The 25186-nt window shown below is 34.5% G+C and overlaps 1 protein-coding gene across 1 annotated transcript in view; it reads right to left on the bottom strand.

Moving 5' to 3' along the window:
• trio (trio Rho guanine nucleotide exchange factor) overlaps positions 1-25186 on the bottom strand; it is a 684295-nt gene that overhangs the window by 562574 nt on the left and 96535 nt on the right. The window contains exon 2 of the mRNA XM_089645879.1: positions 20054-20255. Coding sequence (XP_089502005.1) covers positions 20054-20232 — 179 coding nt within the window. The 5' untranslated portion in view covers positions 20233-20255. The remainder of the gene's footprint in view (positions 1-20053; positions 20256-25186) is intronic.

The following is a 25186-nucleotide window of genomic DNA, read 5'->3' as shown; positions in this document are numbered from 1 at the left end:
TTTCATGTAGAATCATCTCTCAAAGTTTGTGCACTTTACAAAAATTCACAAAAAATATAAACTGTCTAAAACTATTTTATCGACTGCAAAGTTACCGATTTCAAGCAATAGGGGCCATATCCCCTGCGGCCCGCGAACATATTGAAAATTGGCCATCCGGCTGAAAAAGTTGTTCATCACTGGTCTAAAGTCACACACCATCGTAAACACAAACTGCAAATCGGTACAAGTTTGTTCACGGCATTGAAATGTTGCTGTAGACGTGTTGTTACAGTAGAAATACATTTAAAGTTTTTTTTCTATGTACCTATTTTCTAGACAACTTTATCAGAAAATATATTTAAATAAGTACTTATTCAACACTTATTTCTACAAAATCGGAAATAGCGGGTACATACAATTTGTAGTGTATAGTTAAATCGATGTGGAGTATGAGGCGAGTAAGCGAATTGAATAAACATAACGTGTTTACCAACGAATCAACAAACTTTGAAAAGTGATATAAAGTCATTAAAAATGATGCAAAATGTTGCATTTAAACATAAACTTACGTAAACTAGTTTTTTCACCCCTTCTCGTCACATTATATCTCATTTCAAAAAGGTGTTGATTTTTTAGGTTATCTTAGCGGTCAAACTTAACCATAAAATGTACATGTTTGATATGAAGGTTATCGACTTAAAATAATGTATTGAACAATTTTTTTTATTATCTGTAGGACTGAATTCAAATGTCCTCAAGTCTGAATTTCAGAACTGAATTAAAATGTTATGATAATTATAATGTAACTCTTAGTACTTATTTCCGGATTGGGGAGATTCTTGAACAGGTTTTTATGTTCTTTATAGAAGTTTGTTTAAGTAACATGTCTCACTTTTGGCTTTTCATAGTTTTGAAGCCAATCATAATTTCACCTACAAGAGTTTGAACTACCATTTCAAGCTGTATCGATCATATTATGAAAATCAAAAATGAACCACAAGGAGCTGTATTCACAACTAATATAATAGAATAGACCATGGCGCAATATTGCTGAGATTTATGAGCTTTGGATTAAAGAAAATAACCAATGATAATGAAAAAAAAAAAAAAAAACTTCACAGATAACAATCAAGGTCAAGTGCGTTTGGTAGCTGTTTGACTAATAATACTGACCTCATCTAGGGTTGCCATCCGTCCGGGTTTCCCCGGATTTGTCCTAGTTTAGAAGGCGTCCGGGGAGCGTCCGGGCGGGGTTTCATTTGTAGTCCGGGTTTAAAAATTTAAAGTCTTGGGCTGCCCGCCACACACGGACTGTGCCTGCACGCCGCGACGAACCGACTAGTTAAATTCACGGTCCCCCCGCACCTCCCCATCGCAGTTGTACGGTGTTCACTTTGACTTCGCCGCTTGGTAGTCTGGCAGTGAGTCGCAGGACGCAGGACGGTTGTGAGTGTGGACTTCGTTACAGTTAAGCGGGTTGTAGATACGTACACGTGGTAAGTAAATGAGATTTTTATTACATATCGTAGTTGTAATTCTGTACAGTAGTATGACACTGCTCATCTTAATATTCTGAATCCTATCCACACTTCAATTATAAATGTGAAAGTAACTCTCTCTGTTTGTAACCTTTTTACACGAACATATTAGGCTGAAATTTGGCATAAATAATGTTTGTATCCCAGGGAAGGACATAGGCTACTTTTTTCAAAAATAATAATGGAGGGGTGAAAATATGGTCAAGATGCAGTATCATTTTGCTTTTTGAAATGTTTACGGAGATTCTTGCTTAGAGTTTTCGATTATTTTTACATATTTTCAAGTATACATATTTTCAAGTCGCGGGCACCAGCTAGTCTGTAGTAGTTATAATTTAACCCCATGTTTGGAAACTCTCTAATAACTATATTTTTAATTTTTATTCTTTTCAGATTAGATACCAAAATGCCTAAGCGAAAATGCTCATTTAACAGTGATTTGCAAACTAAGTTTCCAATGTTAAAAAAAGGAAAATATGACTGGGAAGCGTTTTGTACCATTGTTCCATGATTATTTCAATCGCCAACAAAGGTGTTACAGACATAAATGAGCATTTAAGTACGCAGAAACATAAAACAAATTTGAAAAATCAAGCAAGTACTTCAAATATACCAACATATTTTGTGAGATCGACATCGGGGGAGGACCTCCTTATTCCTGCAGCGGAAGGCGCACTCGTCTATCATACAGTAAGCCATCATATGTCTTTCAATTCATTGGACTGCACTTGTGCTCTCAACCGCGAAATATTTTCGGGGTCAGATACTGCAAAAAAAGTTACATGCAATCGAACAAAAGCAACTGCTATAGCCACCGGAGTGCTAAGCCCTTTGTCTGTTGAAGAACTGAAGAGTGATTTACAAGATGTACCATTCATCAGCGTGGTTACTGATGCTAGTAATCACGGAAGCACAAAATTATTCCCGTTGTTTATTCAATATTTTGATGTAAAAAAAAAACGGAATCACTACAAGGGTGCTCGAAATAGAAATCACGAAGAACGAGACATCTGACACAATCACTGAACTGATAATAACACAGCTTCGCCAACATGACCACTTGACTAAATGTATTGCTTTGGCTGGAGATAATGGCAATACGAACTTTGGTGGAATAGAACGAAATGGAACCAACAATGTTTTCCACAAGCTGAAAGAAAATCTAAACCCCAACATGGTTGGTGTGGGATGCTCTGCCCATGTCATTAACAGCGCAGTGCACCACGGATGTGATTTACTGCCAGTAGACGTGGAATCCATCATCTTAAAAATTTATAATTTTTTTGCCACTTATACAGTACGAACCGAAGCTCTTAAAGAATTCTGTGAAACAGCTGAGGTCGAATTTAAACAGCTTCTGTATCATTCCAAGACGCGTTGGCTAAGCCTGTTTCCAGCTGTCGAGCGACTCCTGAAGCTCTACCGTCCATTAAAAGATTATTTTGAAAGCAAAGAAAGGCCACCTGTTTTAATTAAACAGTTTTTTGAAAATCCTCTCTCGGAGGCATACTTATTTCTCATACACTCAATTATGCACGCCGTTTACTCAAAAATACAGAAATTAGAAAAAAGTGATAATTCAGTCCTTGAAACCAGAAGCATACTTGCATCCATAACAAAAAGCTTAGATGAACAAATTAAGGAAAGTTTCGTGCCGTTGAATGTTTCGAGTATTATAAATAAAGATGAAAACACGAAACAAGAGTTTATAAAATGCTCGCATGACTTCTACAAGGAAATCAAAACGTACATTGAAGAATGGATGCAACCGTTAAAACAATTTGAGAAATTTGACTGGATGTTTTTGCCAGAAATTAATAACAACACAGAATGGACTCTTATTGAAGACACTGTTCTTTATTTAAAAGACAAAAACATAGATATTGACGACGCAAAATTATTTGACGAGTGGGTGAATTTAAAAGCTTTTAGTCAAAACCTAAGTGAACAAGATAAGCTTTTAAATTCAAATCAACTTTGGGTACAATTTTTTAAAACACCAAATGCGAATTTATATTCGGAATTGCTGAAAATTGCACAGTATTTTTTTTTGCAAGAAGATAATTATTATTCAGTTAAAAGAGTTACCTCAAAAATTGTAAGACTGAATACTAAAATGGTCTCAGTATTTTTAAGATTTTTGTTTAAAAATTTAATTGAATTTTGTTAAGTTTAATATTTTAATAAGGTTTAGTTTTCATAACAGAGTATATTAATAACACAGGCCTGCGACCAAATTGCTTTCTTTAAAATAATGGGTGATTCTTATGTATTTTAGTGCTCTGAGTTCAGAAATGCCCCCAGTTTTTTTCCAGCACGTAAGAATTTTCCGCAAAATGCATTTTTCTGCGGGATTGCCTACCTTAAGGCGTATATTTATGAATATGCCGAAAAAAGTTGTTTTTCCTATTCGGCTTTATAGTTTTATATCAGAAACTATGAAATATGATAAAAATTAATATATTTAACAGTATTAGTCAGCGTATGAATCATGAAAACCTAGTAGAAAGGTGTCTTGCTTAGTGACTAAGATGGTAAAACCTGGATTTTCCCATTGTCCTATATATAGGTACCCCTCGTTGTCCTTTGATTTGTTCATTTCAATTTAAACATTCTTAAAGTGTCTTTCAAAATGTCTTCAAGAGCTTGTGTTAATAATCCTCATAGTTTCTGTTACATTTGTGGCGAACTTGTATTAAAAAATAAACTCGAAGTATTACGGAGTTTATTAAAAAAGTGTACTTTGCTTATTTTGGTGTGAAGATCGGAGATCAAGAAAAATCTTGGGCCCCTCATGGAGTGTCTTCAGGCTGTGTTGAAGGACTTCGCAAGTGGTCTAAAGGAAAGGCGAAATCTTTTCGTTTTGGGGTGCCTATGATTTGGAGAGAGCCGAGAAACCACGGCGATGACTGCTACTTTTGTTTTGCAACATACAAGGGTATAATTCTAAAAATAAAAAAGTTATATGTTACCCAAACATGCAATCTGCACTTCGACCTGTGCCTCATGGACCCTGTATTCCAGTACCAAGGACGATGGGATGTGAATATGATGGGAGACTACTGTTGGATGCTCCATAGAGAACTTCCAGACATCCCACACAAACGGAAAAGCTCAAAACGGAGTTTTGAGGGAAAAAGATGTAGATATTATAAAGAATTATGAATCCTTATTGTATATACATATTATTTTTATCAAATTGTATTTAAAAATGTAAATAAACCACTAGTAATATATATTTATTTTTAATTTCAAAAAGCATTTTTACCTATATGTACTGCTGGTTTTGCATAACTTTCATTTTCATTTTGCGGAAAATCCCTACGTGCTGGAGAAAAACTGAGGGCATATTTGGACTCAGCGCACCAAAATACATACGATTCACCCATTACGGTGAAAAAAACTATCAAAAAGTGTCAATTTGCAGGCCTGTGTAATTTTTGTTTTATTTTAAGAATGAAAAAACTTTAACTGATTATGAAAACAATGTGTAACAAACTGTAATAAGATTCTGTTTTGTTAGGTACATTTAAAATGATGATAAAAGATGACAAAATTCAATTTTAAGGTCTGAAAATAAATAAAAAGGTGATTTATGACATTTTAAACTGTTTTTATTACACTGACTGTGTTTAAAAAATCCTGTCCGGGTTATGGGCTCTAAAATCCGGGGTTTTCACGCCTCTTGTCCTGGTTGCCAAATTTTAGAGATGGCAACCCTAACCTCATCTCAATTTATTGTAAAACATCTTGTATTGTGGCGTTCAAGTGCCTATATTAATAAAATTTAAAAAAAAACATTAAACATTGAATAAAAATGGTCGATGAAAAATATGAGTAGTTCGTTAGCAAAATCAACTTTTCAAAGACAATTTTTTAATCTTATTTGAAATTATATAATTCACTTAAATTACACGCCCGACCAGCATCCTGTTTCGTGTTTCCCTTCAGAAATTATGGCGTCGAGAAAAAACCCTTTCGGGGTGAAAAAAAAGCCGAAAAACGTGGTGGTGGTCGGCGAAACAATGAAGCAACGAAGGCTTGAGGGAGTGGGAGGGGGGCAATTAGGATTCGCAATTAGACTCCCACACACAATGCCAGTCTTCGCGGAAATCGCTTGATGTTTAAAAATGTAGATATATATATATATATATATATATATGTATGTATACCTATTGTACCATGTGCTTCGTTTGGTAACAGAATTTCGAATGAGCTTGTTGCCTACATTATCATTAACTAGTTTGAAAAAATGTATATGAATAGATATTTCTACTAAGAATAATGAAATGCCGTAAGTAAAATGTAAATAAGTACTTAATTATTTATTCAAATAAATTAAACGATTATGTGATTTTAGCTCACTTTATAATAGAAGTGAAATTTTAAATATGGTGCAGTTCTTCGACTGTGATAGTTGGTTAAATCAAGCATCCTGTAATATTGATAACACCACCAAATTCTGACCTTACTATTATTTGTTGACAACATTTTACACTAGTGCCTCCTAGCGGCGTGAGTTGTGAGCCTTAGTTTTTTTACATACATTTTGATGGATTTTACGTGAAATATATTCTTTATTTTGCCCTACTTATAGAAATCTTACATTCGACCTTACTGCTTTTTTTGCTCATACATAAAACAGATATTAAAGCTACTATTAACTCTGTCTTTAATGGTTAAGAAAGGTAATTGAATACTAATAAAATTGAAAGAAATTTTACAAATTAAAGTCCTTATATTTATTAAATGATTCAATCATAATTTCTGTAATGTTATGATTTATAACTTCCAACAGGAATAGAATGCCGCATGGAACTAACACACCTTTTATTAATTAAACTTTTTGTAATATTATTTTATTTTTATACAATTATAACATTTTATTTGATAGAATTTAACGAACTCATATTATATTTCACCAATTAATTTGTCAAAGTTTTTTGGATTCCTGAAAAACGACGTGAAGTGTTTTTTGTTGTTTCTAATTATTACAACCGTTAACTGCATACAAACAATCTACTTAAAATAATGGTCAAAATACAAATAAGAAAGCGCAAAACGCCGACACTAAGTACTAAATAAATTCAATTTAACGTTATTGAAAGGAATGTCAACGTCAATATGCTACACTAGGACCTATGGCGGCAAGAGTTGCTGATATTGCCAAAATTTTACTGGAGTTGGACGAATTATTAATTTTGTAGGGTATTTATATAACTCGATTTCATATAAGTACTCTGACAGTTACTTAGCAGCTAAGCTAAATCGAAGTTCTATCTAGACTTTATTGAACCGTAGTTGCAGACACATAACCCAAATTAGTATTTTATAATAATAATGCTTCAAAAATTACCGCGGCTTTGACAATAAAAAATGACCCTTAGAAATCCTTCCTGAACGAAAAAAATATATAAATAAAAAAGTCAAGCTGCTCGTTATTCAGAACTCGCCGAAACAAACACAAGTGGGATTTAATACCAGCTGCACTTAATGCGATAACTTTTGTTACATAATAGTATGCAGAGCAGGCGAAACTTCCAGAGCCATTTCATCGAGCAGAAAAGCAACCTTTATGCAGAGAACAGCGGTAAGAAAATGTGTGAAATATGCTGGCTTCACGCATGGTTGGTCAATTGCTTACAGAATTCCAGACTCCGGAGCATTTACACAACTATTCACGGCAAAATGCCATGTGGAAGTATTCGAAGATGCCACTTTGCAATAAAAGGAGACAATTTATTTTTTCACAAACTCACCAAGACTCAAAGACACCCATGTAAATGGTTCCATGACAAACTGAACATTCACTAAAACTACATTACCAACGCTACTATAATTTTTACGATTCAACAAAGTGCTGGTATAGATTACGCTTAATTCTATGAAATCAGTAAATATATCAATAGTACCCTCAAACTTGTTACCCAGATCGTGAAGAAGAAAAGTGAAAAACAAATACCACAACAAACCTAACCTAACCTATTATCAGAGCCGGCCCAGTGGAAGCGCAATTGTAGCAGTGATATTCAGTCACCAAGTCGAACACACAAAATAGATTTTACCTAGAAATTTTGAATTTTAATATTGTACAAGCGTGCTTTTCTACACAATGTACAGTTACATTGAAACGTGGTCTTCGCAACCAGTACACATACGAGTTGAGCATGTTGTTTTCACGCGGCCTACCTAATCATCTAGCGACCTGTTAGGTAGAGAAGTAATACACGTTGTTTTTAGGCTTGCGTGTTTCTTGATCATGTTTTGAATCGTGTTGAAGATCAAGCGTGATTATCGGAAGAACCGGTAAGTGCGTTAAGTTATGTAGCGTGTGATTTGTGATCTGAATATTGCGAACGGGAACCTAACATAGGCTGTGAAAATGAAAGCGAGTTAGACACACGTGAACGAGTACTGACAAAGACAAAACGATGTAGGTATGAATTTATAACAGTTCTTAGTAAAGTGAACATCGCATTAAAATACAACGACTGAATACATCGCCAGTCCATAAGAAAACGTCAGAAATAAAAAAAAAAACTACAATTTTGAGGTACCGATACGGTAACCGGATAAATCATCACAATGATAATTCATCACATCTTTAAAAGTTTAAAAGTCATGGAAAGTAATGAAACAAAAACTTTATTAACTGGGTTATGTAGGTTAGGTTAGGTTAGGTTAAAAAAAAAAATTCATCGTTTCTAATGACTTTATATCACTTTTTAAAAGTGTGTTGAATTGTCACTGTGTTGAGTTATCATGGAACCACCGATATACATAGAGTCACGTGGGGTAACCGTACGCGGAGTGTAAGTGTTCGCAGTGATGTTTCCGACAAGATTGTGCCTGTTAAGAGCCCGCGCGTTCCTTAATTCAGTAGCCTTCTGGATCGCGCCGAAGCGGGATATGTGTACAGTGGATGCTGATTTGTCAATAAAAACTGGTAGGTAAATTACTTTTTTTCGTGCTTTTCTTAAGTTTTTCATCTCTGTTACCGATGTGTGCTATTGTGTAACCAGCTGTGTCAGAGCGACGTGGTCTATGATAATTTTTAGTGAAATATTGTTAGTTAGACGGGTGCAAAGTGATAATTCTAATAAAGATGACCACTAATCTGATTTTTAAAGTTTATTGAATTTTGGTGTGATGGGGTAAGTGTGCTGGGGTAAGCGTTCGCAGTCGGACGAGTGCGAACACTTACCCCGATAGATAAAATTGATTTTATAGCATAATATTTCAATTTTCGTCGTTTTTTACAGTGAAATATGCCACGTGTGTACGTGAGAAAGCACCCGGAGAGGTCAGTTTGCACTCAAGAGCAGATTGAAACTGCAAAAAGGCTTATGAAAGAGGGGAAGAGTCAGCGGGCTGCTGCAGATATTGTTGGGATCAGTGAAGCCACTCTGTGTAAACGCCTAAAACTAAAATTAATAGCAACTTCAATGGGGAGATATCGTCCGACATTTATACCAGATAAAGAGGTAGATTTTTAGATAAATAGATACTCAATTTATCGTGCAGATATCATTTTTTTGTGAAACTATTGATCTAATAATTATTCATTTATTTTCAGGCCGAAATCGTTGATTATTGTAAAACTGACGAAATGTTCTACGGCCTGACTATGCAGACAATGAGAAAAATTGTTTACGAGTATGCTGAAATCAACAAGATCGAGAACAGATTTGACAACATTACAAAAACGGCTGGCAAGGATTGGATTTCTAAAACGTAACCCTATTTTAGGTTTAAGACAGACTACTCCCACAAGTATTGCGAGAGCTATTGGGTTTAACGTTGTTCAAGTTTGGCGGTTTTACGCAAACTGAAAAATGCTAGAAAGTCTGAAATAATTATCTCAAGTCCCTATAAAAAGAAACTTCAGCAGAAGCAGACAGATGCAGATGCAAAAATCGTCCGAAAACCAATATTTAAAACCATGGAAATCGGACGACCACCTCTTTTCAAGAAAGTCACAACACAAAAAATCATCACAAAGCGTAAGGCGGGAGATTCCAGCGTGCATAACTGTTTAAAGAGCGCACAAAAACAGGCTTCTAAGGACTATTTTTGCCCACAATGCAAGGAGAAATATCGAGATCCACCAACAGAAGATTGGATAGAATGTATTGTGTGTAAAGCATGGTGGCATGAGAACTGCACAGACTACGATAAGGGGCAATTTAAGTGTGATAATTGCAATGGGGGATAACTCTTTGCGGTGCGAACACTTACCCTACGGTATGCGTATACTTACCCCGCAGACGGGGTAAGTGTACGCAATCGACATGCATGCAAACTTTTTTATATAACTGTTTGATTTATGAAACATATGAGGTTTTTATAATTGTTTCAGATGCCTTAATAATCGATCATAATAATAAACAAAAAAATTGAGTAAAATACCTAAAGCTTTTTAATACTAAAATTCAAATGTAAAAATTGCGCACGGTTACCCCACGTGACTCTATATATATATATATACTTTCACATCAATTTAAGTCTGTATAACTTAGGATAAGAAATATACTTATTCTTATTTTTTTACAAATAATTATTGTATGCATTTACTATTTACTTGCTAAGTGTATAATAATAATAATATGTCAAATGGATATGGTTATATCTATATGTATTTTTACTATTACTTTTGTGAACTTACAATCTTCAGAATATTATTTTTTTATGAACTATGTATGTAAAAGCCCAATGGGCGTATAAATAAATAAATAAATATGTTAATAAAAAAATAATTGGATGGGATCCAATCATAAACAATTACGTGTTTGTATTTCTTTGGCATTAACGTGTAACAATTCCCAAATATATATTTTTTAAGAGTTTTATTTTATAACAATGTGCACAGTGTACTTGTAACATTAATTTATTCGTCTGTAATAAACATATATAAACAAATAAAACTAATCAAAAACAAAATGTTATAAATACATACTGTAGTATCACATACGGTAAATGATTCAATGCGCCATGGTAGGTGGTGGTATGTATTATTATTATACATGTATCCTAGATTGCTTCTCATCATTGCGCGTTTTATAGTAGTTCAAAAATCTGGTTTAAACTAGTTATTTGACAACTTTTATGTCTTCGTGCATTAATCACACATTATGCGTCAGTCGCAAAAATATTGTTTATGAGGAGCGTTATCAATATCAACATGGAGAAATTACATTATTATTTTGTGGCCCTGAATTGTCGTAGCACACTGTGTGGAAGTACTTTTTGAAGAAATGAAGGATTGAACCTGGAACTTGAGAAAGAGAGAACCAAGTTGTGGGAGGGAGTAACACAGGTCAGAAAATCATTCAACAGCCGAGTCAGAGAAGCGATCCGTCCTCGTTTGACAAATTTCAACTGTGTAAAAATGTCAACTATGCACTCAAGTAGTTATATTCCGTCAAGAAAAGCTAGTAATGCCATTTCTTTCTCCGTTCCTACGCTCTACGTTATCTTAACCATCTAAGCATCCCTTTCAAATTATATTCAAAACGCTTACATTGATCTAACATTGTTTGTTACTGGATGCCCCCCTCATTCGTAAAACTGTCGTACAGCTATACACAACTACTAACTCACTACCATCACGCCGTTTCCCGCAGAGGGACGAGGCAAAGTCAGATTGCCAAACAACTCGATTTTGGCAGACACACTCCTTGTCTCATTCATCATCTAATACATACTCTTATATTATTCTGACTATTGACATGGCCCACTTGATCATTCCATACTTCTGCCATTCACATTTGAATCATATATTCTCCTTACACTCCTTTCAAACTATTTTAAAAAGTGTAAATATTGTTTATATTCACAAAATCAACACTAGTAATGCCACCAACTGCAGAGTTATTGATTTCAAGCTTTACACAGGTTGGCTAGTATACTAAAGTATGATAAAACTTTCTAGAATTTCAAGGTGAATGCTACTATTTGCAGGTCTTTTAGCACGAGCTTTGTACAGTTTTGCAATAAGAGGAGTTATTTTGATATCCAACCGTAAAAGATCAATGGTTTTGTTGCTTGTGTGGCACGTAGCGCCGTCTTGTTGATAGTAAACGTTGTCCAGATCAATACCATCCAATTCCGGTCATAAAAAATCATTAATCATCTCTCGATAGCGATCCATTCACCGTAACTGTTGCTCCAGCCTCATTTTCGAAAAAGTAAGGTTTAATGACTCCGCCGGACCACAAACCGCACCAAACAGTCACACGTTGTGGATAGAGAGGCTTTTCAACAATAACTCTTGGGTTTTCAGAGCCCCAGATGCGACAATTTTGCTTGTTGACGAAGATACCGAGGTGGAAATGGGCCTCATCACTCAAGATGATTTGCCTTTGATTCACTCAAGTGAATTTTAATAATTTCAATGCGTTGTTGAAGCGTGTATAGTTCCATTTTTATTGATGGCGTAGTTTCTACTTGTAAAATGTCAAAAAATGACAGCTTCAAAAGTAACATCTACCGAAATAGCGGGCTATTCAAAATAACACCTCGTATTGGAAAAACCTGTATCATTTTAACATTAATTTAGAAGTGTAAAAATCATAAATATGCCATGTCGCCCGTTTTTAAACCATTCAATAATAATAAGAGTTCGATAAAAGGAGAGGAAACGTGGAATCACTTGCAAACCGAATAATTTTATTAATACATTTTTCAATTACGAGATTATGGGTTGGCACGCCGAGATGTAATTCAATAATGTACAGATTAATTCCGTAATATTATGTTGTATTACATTATGAAAGCCATTTTAATGTAGGTACGACTGAAATAACTCTTTATTGGAAACCATTTTCGCGATCTTTCATTAAATTACCGGAAAAAGTATCAAACTGGCTTTAATCCAAGCCGTAGCATAGTACATAAAAAGGATTTTATCGAAATGGAATGATCCATTAAAATAAATTTAAAAAAATTCATTCAAAAATGAATTGAAGAAATCAAAAAAGTTTTAAAGTGAAATGTGAATTTTTAGGGACGATAAGGACTTATTAAGGGTTTGTAACAAACTGAAATTAAAAGAAAGTAATTTTAATTTTAATTGGAAATCTGCTCAAAGCTTCAGATTTAAGCTTTCATAAATGTAGGTAAGGTGTTTTTGTAAAATTGGAAGGTCAATAATACAATCAATCTTGATCTATGAAGCTTTTTAAAAATATATTCTTTAGACTGTGAGCTAACAATAATTATATATAAAAATAAATTGCATTTTTATGTAGTAAAAACGTTAGGAATGGTGAGCTGTGGCGTTATGAAATTAACTAATACCTTTTCTGACAAGAAGTTATAGATTTTGCTCTCGGTTCGCAACGTTACTTTAGCTTGAGTTATGAAGCTTTGAAATATCTAATAAAATCTAAAAGCATACGATGAAACGAAATAACAGAGTTCCATATTTAAATTAAAATCAAACGTAAAGCTGTAAAAGCCGGAAATATATTTTCAGTACCGTTCTTTGACCCGAAACATTGCTTGAAATGGCATTATTTGTGCCTAGTAAGTGACTACATCTGAATAGCCGGACACTCCCCAACCTTTCCATATTCTTCCCTTCTGCCCCATTAAATAATATTTGGTCAATTTATACAGCGCCGTTTTCGTGAAAAATCACCTTAAGGGCGCTGTACAAATATATTTATTAAATAATTAATACTAGAACTGCTGACTTAAAACTAGTGACTTACATCTAATGACTTACAACTAAGGTCTATAAACACTATCTTAATGACATATATATTTACATATGTAGAAACTTACAACTAACATTAACGATAACAATCTAATTTTACTAGCGCCAGAAAAAGAAGGAAGTTCTAAAATAGTAGGTTTTTATAATTAATTTTAAAACACGGGTGCAAAATGCGCATGATGGGTTAGCTGGATATATATCTTAAATGAATAAGCAACATTTAATATAAATTAAATAATAAAAAAAATATTTTAAAATTGGATCGGAAAAATCGGATTTTGAACAGTCACAAATCGGGTATGACGGTAATTGACGGTTACAGCAGAACTAAACGCAGAAAACCACTAAAATTATACGTTAATGTCAGCTCTTAGAGGTTTGGAGCTGGCAACACGGTATCGCATCTTCATACATATGCACATATTTCACCACCACCTTGGATTAAACATCTGCCCTGATGATGGACACTGCAATGCTGTCTGAAACGTTGGCTAAAGAAGGAGATAGCCACACGGCATAATACCCCAAAAACAAATCTCAAGTAGGATTGTATTTATTTCAGAGTTGGAAAAAATTTAATTTGGAAGGGTCGTTAAGTCGCCCCCTTTTTTAAGATTATTAACACCTGTCGCCGTTATAACGGCGAGCGAGAACACATTTTGCAAATAATAACGACTTTTTGATATCTTTATAGATATTTAGCACGAATTTATATTGTTCATTAAATTCCACAAAATCGGAATGAACATCTATGAATATCAAAATGAGTTGTGGTCTCGGTCGTCAGTTTGGCGATGTTATCAACGGTTGTATATTTTATTTTCCAAACAACAAAATACAAAAAATAATTACTAAAACATTTTACTCCACTCGAATTTTCTTCGCAATTAAACAATCGTAATGTGTTGAAAACCAACATTAAACTATTTAACGACACCTTGTAACTGCGCAAATTACGTCTGTCTCAACACAGAAATTATCTTCGGTATCATCAAAGTAGATCGTTTTGTATGTTTTTTTTTTAATAATAAGAGTGAAAAATTTTTCGTTTTCTATTTTTGATACTGACAATTCATGATGGAATTCTATTGCAATGATATTAAGGGTGTCCGTGATAAATTGCGCTAACTTCAGGAGGTGATTTTACACGATAGTATTTTTCGAAATTCAAACGTATAGAGGTACATTTTAGGTAAAAAAGATGAATTGTTAGTTTAGAAAAATAAATACTGGTATTTCGAAAAAAATAATTTAACTTTTTTACTACAGCCATCATGTAACACGCAATCTACCCCCGGACACCATGTATTGAAACGAAAAATTTAAATAAAAATTTGCACTATTTCTTTTTAGCAAAAATTGGGAGAAAACTTTTTTATTTAAATTAATCAATTTACAGAGTATAATCAATGATGTTAACAAAGATATTTCATACAATTAGTTTTCGCTGCTTTTGATTTTTTTAATGTTCCTATTCTATAGAAGATGGCGCTTGTGTCTAGAAGAGTGGTGAGTATCAAGATAAAGAATATTTTGTGTTTGTAATTATGAAAATTAAAATTAAAATTAATTACAAAGATAGTTTCATCATTATGGTATTTTTACATTGAACTTTTTTTAAATTACTTTTAGTAGGTGTTTATCGTTTTCTATTGTTCTGATATTTTCGGGTAGGCTGTTAAAGTATATTTTTCCTATTTATTTATTTATTGGATAATTTGTATAGCGCCGCTTTTGTGAGATATCACCTCAGGGGCGCTTTACAGTTGATGCAGGTATTACAAAAAATATAAATATTACAAAAATAGAGTGAAGTTAAGTTAAGTAAAATGAAGTATAGTAACAGGTGACACGAAGATAGAAGATGGAGACTCTGCAGCAAGAATCCTAGGTTGTGAAGAAACTGGTCCAGCTGCTGCAGCAAAAGAGTCCACCGCGTCCACCAACAGTGCTAGCATGAGGTTCGTCATCCGTTCAGGCATGTGTCTGCTGCTAATAAAGCGCTGACACACTATCCTCTCACAGATACCAGACCTTGGCAGCACCGCTGTGACGTTCTACGAAGATAAAAGATGGAGACTGCAGCAAGAATCCCAGGTGGTGAAGGAACTGGACCAGCTGCTGCAGCAAGAGAGTCCACCGCGTTCAACAACAGCGTCCAGGTATGTATCTGCTGCTAATAATAAAGCGCTGACACCTCACATGGATAAGAGACCCTGGCAGCACTGCTGTGACGTTCGGCGAGTCCATCATTTATCTCCATGTAATCCTGTTCCTGGTAATTGTTGAAGTGGTGCATTCTGCCCGCAATAAAAATCGACAGTTAATAAATTACCCTGGGCTTAGAAAAAAAACTTGCCACGGTCCAAACTTCCCCAGTTTCCGAGAATTACGTTGAAAACATCTGGAGTGCATTTACCGATAGCCGTTCGTTTCGAATGTCCAATATTTTTGAGCAAATGTCCGATTATTCACTTTTAAAACACTGCACTCAAATCACATATTATAAAGTTCTAATAATTATAAAGTTTATTTTTATTTAAGTTCAAATGTTGATTGATTGATTTTACAAATAATTTCAAAGGGATGTTGCCTCATTTCCCTTGAAAATACTAAAAAAATACAAAGCGGTTGTAGGACGCGTTAGGACGCGTCCTGCTGCCACGAAGGGCGCTATACATCCTAGATATATGTAATGATGTTGAGCATATGTGGTGTTACATTTTTGTTTGGAAATATAAATTTTTACGAGTACGACTTTCAGTTAAAAAGCTGTGATTTTTTTTTCATTTATTATTTGATTTGTTATGTTTTTTTGGACAAGATCATTAAATTTTAATACTTTAAATTCTTCAAATATTAGGTGTGTTGGATAATTTCTCGGTTTTTTCAATATTATTTTTATAATTAGACGTTGTACAATTTCAACAGGGAGTAGATTTAAAATATGTTAAATTATGTTATTCCCAAATTAAATAGTAAATTAATCTATAATAAAATCGAGGTAATTATGCCTGCTGGTTGTAACCAAATAAATGGATATTCAGCTGACAAACACCACAATGCAAAAAAAGGAAACTCAATACAATTGTAATAAAATCAACGTATACAATTCCTCTGAACCCCCACCCCCTCTTACCAGTCTGAAGTCGGTTATAATACGCTGAAACTGGTAACAAACGGTTTCAAAACATCAGTGCAAAATGTATTTTTACTCTAATAGTTAAGTGCAAGTATCGCGTGTGTTTGTGCAGTGTGATAGGATGAAAGCAGATAATGGAATTATATTAGTTTTCTACATTATATCATGACATTAAAAAATGTCATGCCTTAGAAAATGGTTGCTTTGGATTGTAATTTTCATCGGCAAGTGGTACTAAGATGTTTCAACATGCTTAAATATTTGGTACCGTGCATGTACTTTTGACAAAGAAGTTATTTTTTATTATTTACGTTACTTCCACCGGAACACATTCATTCGTACAATTTTGGACACACAAAATCGACCCGTAAAATACAAAGTTATGATAAAACAAAAAATATGTATGAATATACGTATACATATGTATATATTATTTTAAATACTAAAACATTGTATTTAAATAATGGCGAGTTTAATTGTGTTACGGGCTGGGAGCACTGAAACTAAAAAATGAAATTAATAAATAAATCGTCGAAAAGTAAACATCGATCTAGAAAACCAAAATAAAACATTGATAAGAAAACATCGATGCTGGTTTGTAAAAAATATTTTATTATTTTGACACGTTAAAAATTAAAACGTTTGTGGACGAAATAGTTTCAAAAGGAAACTTTGTTTCATAATGATAATGAAAGTATTTTATTCCTGCGTGGTTATGCTAATTGTTTTATTGTCTTCTGGTTTTTATCCAGTAAAACTACATTTAAGCATTTTGTCAACAGGTTTTTCATGTTCAATTACAATGTAAATAAATGTAGATAATGTTATTACTATGTATATACATTTTTTTCTATTTGGACTATGGATTGAACGGAGTGAAATGAGTGAACTGCGCTATCACTTAAGCCAATTCCTAATTGGATGCTACCGAGATTTATTTCGTATACAACCCGCTGTAAATTTTGATATCATACAATTTTCAGAGAAATGCATGTATTTGCTTGATATAATGTAGTAACCTAAGTTGATAGAATGCATTGTCATCGACATAGACAAGTTACAGCACTATCGGATGTCGGGAAATGGGTTAATTTCCACTTCCAATATTTAATTTAATTCAATCGTTTATTTAAATCATTTATTTTTACATTAATTAAAAAAAATTCAAATATATGTATTTATTACCGATACGATACGAATATACCAATCCAAATAGAAGCACTCCATCTGATCTGAGGATGTCTAAGATATTAAATACTGGGCCGGTATTTCAGTTGATTTTTATGCTTGTCTTGTGATATATTAACCTCCGTCAAGTTGCTATCTGATAGGAACCCTGGCAAGGTAAGCCTAGTGATAATAAAAAATTACTGATGTACCGGCCCATAGGCAGTAAACCATACCTGTGTTTCAATAATTTATTACCTACACGCGAATTTTCCCTGCTTAAACTGTAATATGAACGAACTTGTTTATGTTAAACCATCACAGTTGAGCCTGCCCTGAAACGTTTTCACAGTTTAAAATTCAAGAAGACGTTGATCCGAGACAAATGAATAGACGTCTCTCAAAAACAAAAGAGACGTGTTACAAATAATGCTCATATCCAACGCAAACTCTTTGAGAGTTGTAAGAAGTTATTATACGTTGAAAGATGGTTAAAGGAGATAAGCCGAACTGAGACGGGAGACATAGCCTGAAACTATGAGAGGAATTTCCTCATATAAAATTTTAAACTGCAGAGTATAAGCTGAAATCCTTTGAAAAGGCCAGACTATGGCGTTTTTCGAGTTGTTGTAAACTTCTTTGACGCTCGCTTCTGCGTTTTATCGACTTGTCGGCAGTATCGAACTTGCAATTACAATCCAGTAATACATTGTAGTTGAAGAGATGAATGTTTGCAATTCCTGGTTTAGTTATCATAATTGCCAATAGCAATTAAAAATAAAATTGAATACCTATATTTTTTTCTATTTCCCCGTGATTTTGCATGGGTCTGCGTTAGTATAAAATAATAAACTACTCCTAGCGATAGCTCGTGTGGACGTCATCGATGTTCGTGACGGGCAGTCACGTATACTCGTATATATATATTTGTAATGAGAGTTCACTGCACAAAACGTACTTTAAAGAAAACCGCCACCGCTTAAAGAAAACCGCGGAAACCGTGCGGACGCAACCGCGCGAAGGTAATTTACATGTATCGTCTGCATAACGTTCCGGTAGGCGACACATCACGTTACACGCATCATGGCTTTGCCTATTTACGCGTATCGCTCGCCATACATTACCAATGGGAATGTATGGCGAGTGATGCTAAAATAGGCAAGCCACACAAATATAGCGCGCGTGTAGCGTGGTCTATCACAGGCTTATTACCTGGCCGAACTTGAACTTTTAGTTAGATTTTTGTTGATTATTGAGTTTTTGTTTTATGTCGCGTAAAGTCGAGTTAAAAATGTCAATAAGGTAATAATTTAATTTAAATGAATTTGTGGATCTGTAGATAAATGAGTTTTGTTTGGAATTGGTCTTGCAAAGAGGAAGATTAAAAGTAAGCGACTGTCTTCTGTTGCGATTAGGAACATGGTATAATGGGCGTTGAATAAGATCAGGACTATCGATTAAGTTATGTGTAATTTTTTTTATATTTTTTTTTATATTTTTATTCTAGATAAAAGAAAATTACATTTTTCACTTATTTAACTAGAAATAACATATATATTACACATAAATATATTACACACTGATTTATTATTATTCACTTTCATTGTTTTGTTGATTGAGCATAAAACTGAACTATTTTTTTTTAAATGTACCTATACTTTTTTCATTTTTAATTTCGTCTGGGAGGCAATTGTATATGTTGCTTCCCTCGTAACCAATGGATTGCTTGCCATGATGAGTATGTATGGTGTTTAAATGTATTTTATCGTGTTGCCGTGTAAATGTGTGTGTACTTGGGACGTTTTAATGAGTTCTGTATTTGTATGTATGAGTTTATTATTTATTTTGTAAATAAGAAGACATGTATTATATTCATATAATTTTCTTAATTTTAATAGTTTTGTTTCCATATATAATTTTTTTGTTGATGTTCTAGATTTGAAGTGAAATAGTTTTTTGATTACTTTGTTTTGTGTTACCTGTAGTTCGTTTATATATGTTTCACATGTATTTCCCCAGATTTCAAGCAAGTAGTTTAAATGTGAGTGTACGAGGTTATAATATAAACCTTTTTTTAATTTTATTTGGTAACAGATATGATATCCGGCTGAATACGCTAATTAAGGGGGTGATTTTATCTTTAATATCTTGAATATGCTGTTTAAAAGTTAGGTGTTTATCAATGCACAGCTCAAGATATTTCTCCTGTATCAGGATTTACAGGTTGTTATTATTTTTATTTTAAATAACATTACCGAATCTTCTATATTTCTTCGGCAAGTTAACGTCTGTATATTGAAGAACTTTGCAGAATTTTCATTACTAATATGAGATCGGAAGTTAAGGTGCCTTAAAAATCTATTTCTCCAAAAATATATTTTTCCGCGGTTGGTCCGTCCGCGCGGTTTCAAGTAGTCGTGGATTCTTTGACACATAAGGCGAGAATATGTTTCAGCCACTCATTCGTCCTCCCTCCCTTAACAATGGTGTATTTTAGTGACTTACTTTGGTATAGCGAAGAGGTAGTTGAGCAGCCGGCGGTAGTCGTCCGGCTTGGCGCGGTCGCGCCGCGGTGTGGCCGGGAAGCTGACGACCGCCCCACCGCGCCGGTCGCGACCGCCCGTTAGCGCCACCAGCCGCTCCTGCAGTAGCGGCAGTAGCTCCAGCGCGCGCGCGCCGTCCATCGCGCACGCGCCAGCACCGAGCGCTGCAACACAATGGGAGACCAAATGGTTAAAACAATGTATAAATAACAATAAGAAATAGATGTTCAATGTGTAAATCAAGATCAAATAGGAAACTAAAAGGGATTAAACAAATTCTGCACAATTGGGTACCGGCTCTGCGAGGTGATGTTTCACAAAAAAGGCGCTATACAAGCCGTTTCCAAAATAACGCTTTGCATTTCTTTTGTAAATTTGTTTGTCCTGTCAATTCTCTCAAGATGGTAGCCGTGTTGGATAGTACTTCTTTACTTCGACAGAATGCCCATGAGCGTTATGAGCTGTCGAATCGGAATAATCAGGTATATATCAGTCCAGGTAATGTTCACAGAACTACTAGCTAGTACCAAAGATACACAATCACGGAAATTCATATGCATGCCTAGACACCTAAGTAATTCGTTGTTATATTGAGTACGTTAACGTAACACCTTTAAAATAATATACATGTTGTGTTAGCAAAGAAAAATAATACCATCAATGAAAATTTCAGAAGTAGTCATTTTGTATCTTAACCTACTTAAAGAACATATTAAATATTAGGATAATAAATCACGAGAAAAATACATCAATTCATAAAAAAATGATACTTTAATATCGTCCTTTCCATTGGCATTTTACTCGGAGAATAAAGCAAACGGTCAAAGAGCAAATCAAAACAGTCTAGTAGTCTAGTCAATCCTAGAAGTACTACACCCAACTCACTGCAATACACCTCCATCTCAACACAAGATCAATTTCCTGGTACTACATGTCGCAGTATATCGCTTTCTAAGGGTAAAGACTTTTCAATTCCACCAAGGCATCACATTAACGATAACAAGATCTGAGAGGCATTCCCGTAGAGATAAAAATTCTAGAAAAATTGCAATCGTTAGAGTTACTTTAAGAAATGATTTAAGAAAGGAAAATTCTTAGAATGGTCTTATTCCGACAAGCAAGAGTTTGAAATGAACAGATACATGTACATGAAATGTAGCGAATAGTTAGATTGCTAGATTAACAATATGATTAATAATTACGATATCTTAAAATATAGGTAACTATATTATAAAAAGTTTATTTACTACTTTTTAAAAGGCAAAGGCACGAATTCAATAAGGGGAGGTATATATTTATTTATTTACTAACGGACCAAGTCCAATTAACACATTACATTTTACACGAATTTGATGCAAAGAGACGCATTGCTACACGAGATTGAAATTAAGAGCTAGGAACTAGGTGCAGCAAAAAAAACTACACGTTGAATTATTTGGTTTATGTGTTGTTTTAAAGGTAGTTAATATACGGGGTTAGCAAACGGAGAATAATTTTATTTCAAATCAGCACGCTGGTTCCCAGCTGGCAACTATTGACGGTACTTGCGTATTTAATACTGCGAGTCGTTCGATCTCGTAGAACAAATAAACTTTTTTCCTCTCGGAATGTGGAATGATAATGAAATGACGGGTGTTATATGATTGGCGCCACAAAGAAACAATACAGAACGTGATTTAAACACAGGGTCTTGCGCGAGGCAAGACTTACACATCTTAGGACTGTGTTTTTTTTTACAGTAATGTTTTTTTTTTGTTTCAGTCGAGCCGCGTTCTCACGCCGAAGTTTAATCGAATCAATCACGAGTTATTAACTCAAATTTTCGTGACATTAAGACAGTTCAACCTAATTAATTTCCTAGAGGTTTAACAGTAAATTGAACCGCTTGAGTAACGTTTCCAAGATAACCACGGAAAAGCGAATTATAAGACAGGCCCGAAGTGCAATATAGCAGACATGTCTGCTAATCGAGACACTAGCATCATCGATCAAGAAACGTGGGGAGCGAAGCATGAGATATTGAAATTGGATCTTTGCATCTGATGTTGGGTTTTCGTTTGAAAATGTGAAATACCAATGACTCAGAGACAATATTTTTTAGTCAAGGTCAACCTTAAGAATATGATTCGAAGTAGCTGAATATAGGTGTTGTAGAAATAATAATATTGCTTCTCACGGTCTGACACTGAAAAGCTTTATTAACGTAAAAAACTAATCATCAGTAAAATGTGATTTATAAAATACTGAATGTGTTGACGTCATATTCGAGAACTTTGGAATAACGATAGGACTTGAATTATTCATGGAAGACTTTTAAGTTTAAGGACCCCATTACGACGAGGAAGATCGTGAAATTATGGACTATGGCGACGATGACCATGACCCAATGACTCATTATCGAGGAATGTTGTCAGGCGGGCGGAAATAGGAAGGGGTTAAAGAAAGCCTGAATAAAGATTAGGAGAGCGTAGCTATTCAGACATTGTAATTAAACGCAGTTGAATTATTACGAGTAGAAAATCAACGCCAAATGGAGTATATTATGATAAATTTTTGATAATGATATGGTCGTGTCGCTGTCCCTCCTGTTTACGAGGAACATGGAAAGTTTACAATAAAGCCATCACCAATATACAAGTATCTATGAGCTAAATTATTAATTGCAATAATTAAATGCGATTGTAATTATTCATGTTCAACCGCGGACTTCCTGATGAGTTATTAGGTACTCTGTCTGTAATGCATAAATAGACCTATACTCGAGCAGACTGTTTTGCTTAGCTTATCAACTGTTTATTGTAGCGTAAACTAATCAATCTTGAATAATAATATTACTGCCTATTTAGTTGAACAAAACTGTCGTAGAATTTGATAAAACTGTAACTTCTACTCTCAGTATTGTCCTGCTGCAAAACCATTATTCAGAATCGAAACGTTACTCAAAATGTATGTAACCGTCTTTGTTGACCAGATATGAGTAGCTATGTACTTCCCCCACCTTTCTCGTCACCATCTCCTCCCCCCTCCCCTCTACTCTGTGCGGTATTAGCGTAAAAAAGTTGATTTCATACAAATGATTTAATGCGAAACTTTTTGAAATAATCGTAAATGTTACACTTGAAGACTTTTCTTGGAAAATGGTAAAAAGTACCTAAAGATCTGAGCAGCCATGGTCAACATTTTTTAGTCTGTTGACCTGATATAATAGGTACTTTGAAAAGGCGACGGGCACGATTAAACTCATATTTTTAAAGAAGATTTCTATTCTCAATTACCTAATTAATATCCATTTGAAAACTGTGTACTAGAATAAAAAAAAATAAAAAAGAATAACGTAAGGCAGACCACAAAAGAGTGCTGGTGCTGACACCAACCATTCAATCATATGACAGAGGAAGGATGAAGTAGACTAACTAACTAACCATAACGCTGTTTCTCCACAGGGGTAAGCAGAGAAGACGGACCGCCAAACAACTCGGTCTTGGCACACTCTTCATACCACATTCACATTCATCATACTCTTCTATTATTCTGACTCTTGGCGTGGCCCGACTCAAGCATTTGATTAACATGATATAGCCATGTCTTCCTCGGGCGTTTTCGACTTTTTCTACCATTCACATTTGCGTCATATTTTCTCCTTACACTCCTTTTTCGTGCATCCGTTCTACATGCCCAAACTATCTAAGCGTCCCTTTCTTAATTTTACTCATTACGCTTACATCAGCCTTGCATTATTTGTGGAACTCCACATTTCTCGCACGATCATACATGGTTTTACCACAAATACCCCTCAGAGATTTCATTTCTACAGCATTCAGTCTGTGTGAACCTAGACTGAATTATATATATATATATATATTTTTAAATGAGATCCCTGAGGCGTACGTGCTATAAAACCGTGCAAGATAACATAATGAACAAGATAAAGACTGAAAGACTGGGACGTCCGAGGAAGATATGGAACGTTCACTGAATCACATAAGTGTAGATTATAACGGCCATAAACATGTGCGCGTGAGACGATGTTTAGATGTATATGAAGCAAGTAATATGTGTCAGGTCAAATATGTCTAGAGGTCCGTGATTAGCGTGATGGTTAGTTAAATAATGAAGAGGTTTAGATTTCAAGCTTGATAATGAATCGAAACCACGAAAAATGAACACAGATCAAATATAATATGCCAAAAAAACAAGAATTACGTTGACACATATTTTAAGAAAATTTTGAACCGCTGGTTGCGGATAGCTGCTCAAGAGTCTGCGAAAAGATGGAATTTCACGGTGAATATTCTTTCATAAAAACTTGTGAAACCCGAGCGGCATTCGATGCAATAAAAGTACTGCGCGTTTTTGCGGTTTTATGTTTTTAATAAACAGTCGAAGGTAATGGTTACGGTAGTAGGCCACAAGTCAAGACTGTGATGCCTGTATGACCAACGTCCAAACAGACGTTTTATATTGTAGGGAACGGCAGTACAGATCAAAGGAGTGCTCACTATGGCGTGATGGCACAAAGAAATAAGTCAATTAGGTGCATATAATAACGTATCTACGAGTCTTCGAGTATTCTAGATCGTACCAAAGAAAATTACGGTAGTGAGCCACAAGTCAAAACTATAATGCCTGTATGACCAACGTCCGAACATACGTTTTCTATTGTAGGGAACGGCAGTACAGATCAAAGGAGTGGCATGATGGCACAAAGAAATAAGTCAATAAGGTGCATATAATAATGAATCTACGAGTCTTCGAGTAAGTTGAAGATATATTAAAAAAGTACCATTCTTTGACAAAATATGCGTCTACATCTAGATAATTAAACTGCATTCAAATATTAATTTGACCAAAACATGGACCCTCAAGAAACATAAAACAAGACCCTCTTTAATAATAAACGATCCAATTTGTTAAATTAATCGAAGTTATAAAAACTAAGACTAAGATAAGATCAAGAAAAATAAAGTAGTAGGTATATAATGAAATTCATTGATTCGGATACGCGATGTAGAAATTGTTTGGTATTGGAGAACATCATTAATTTTTTTATAAACAATAAGAATAAGATATGTATACGTCTATTACAGCAACCTAG

The sequence above is a fragment of the Hesperophylax consimilis genome, chromosome 23 (assembly GCF_061612785.1).
Source record: "Hesperophylax consimilis isolate HC1 chromosome 23, BYU_Hcon_1.0, whole genome shotgun sequence".
Lineage (NCBI taxonomy): Eukaryota > Metazoa > Arthropoda > Insecta > Trichoptera > Limnephilidae > Hesperophylax > Hesperophylax consimilis.
Note: the sequence above shows the minus strand (reverse complement) of the source record. Positions and strands in the feature narration are given on the sequence as shown.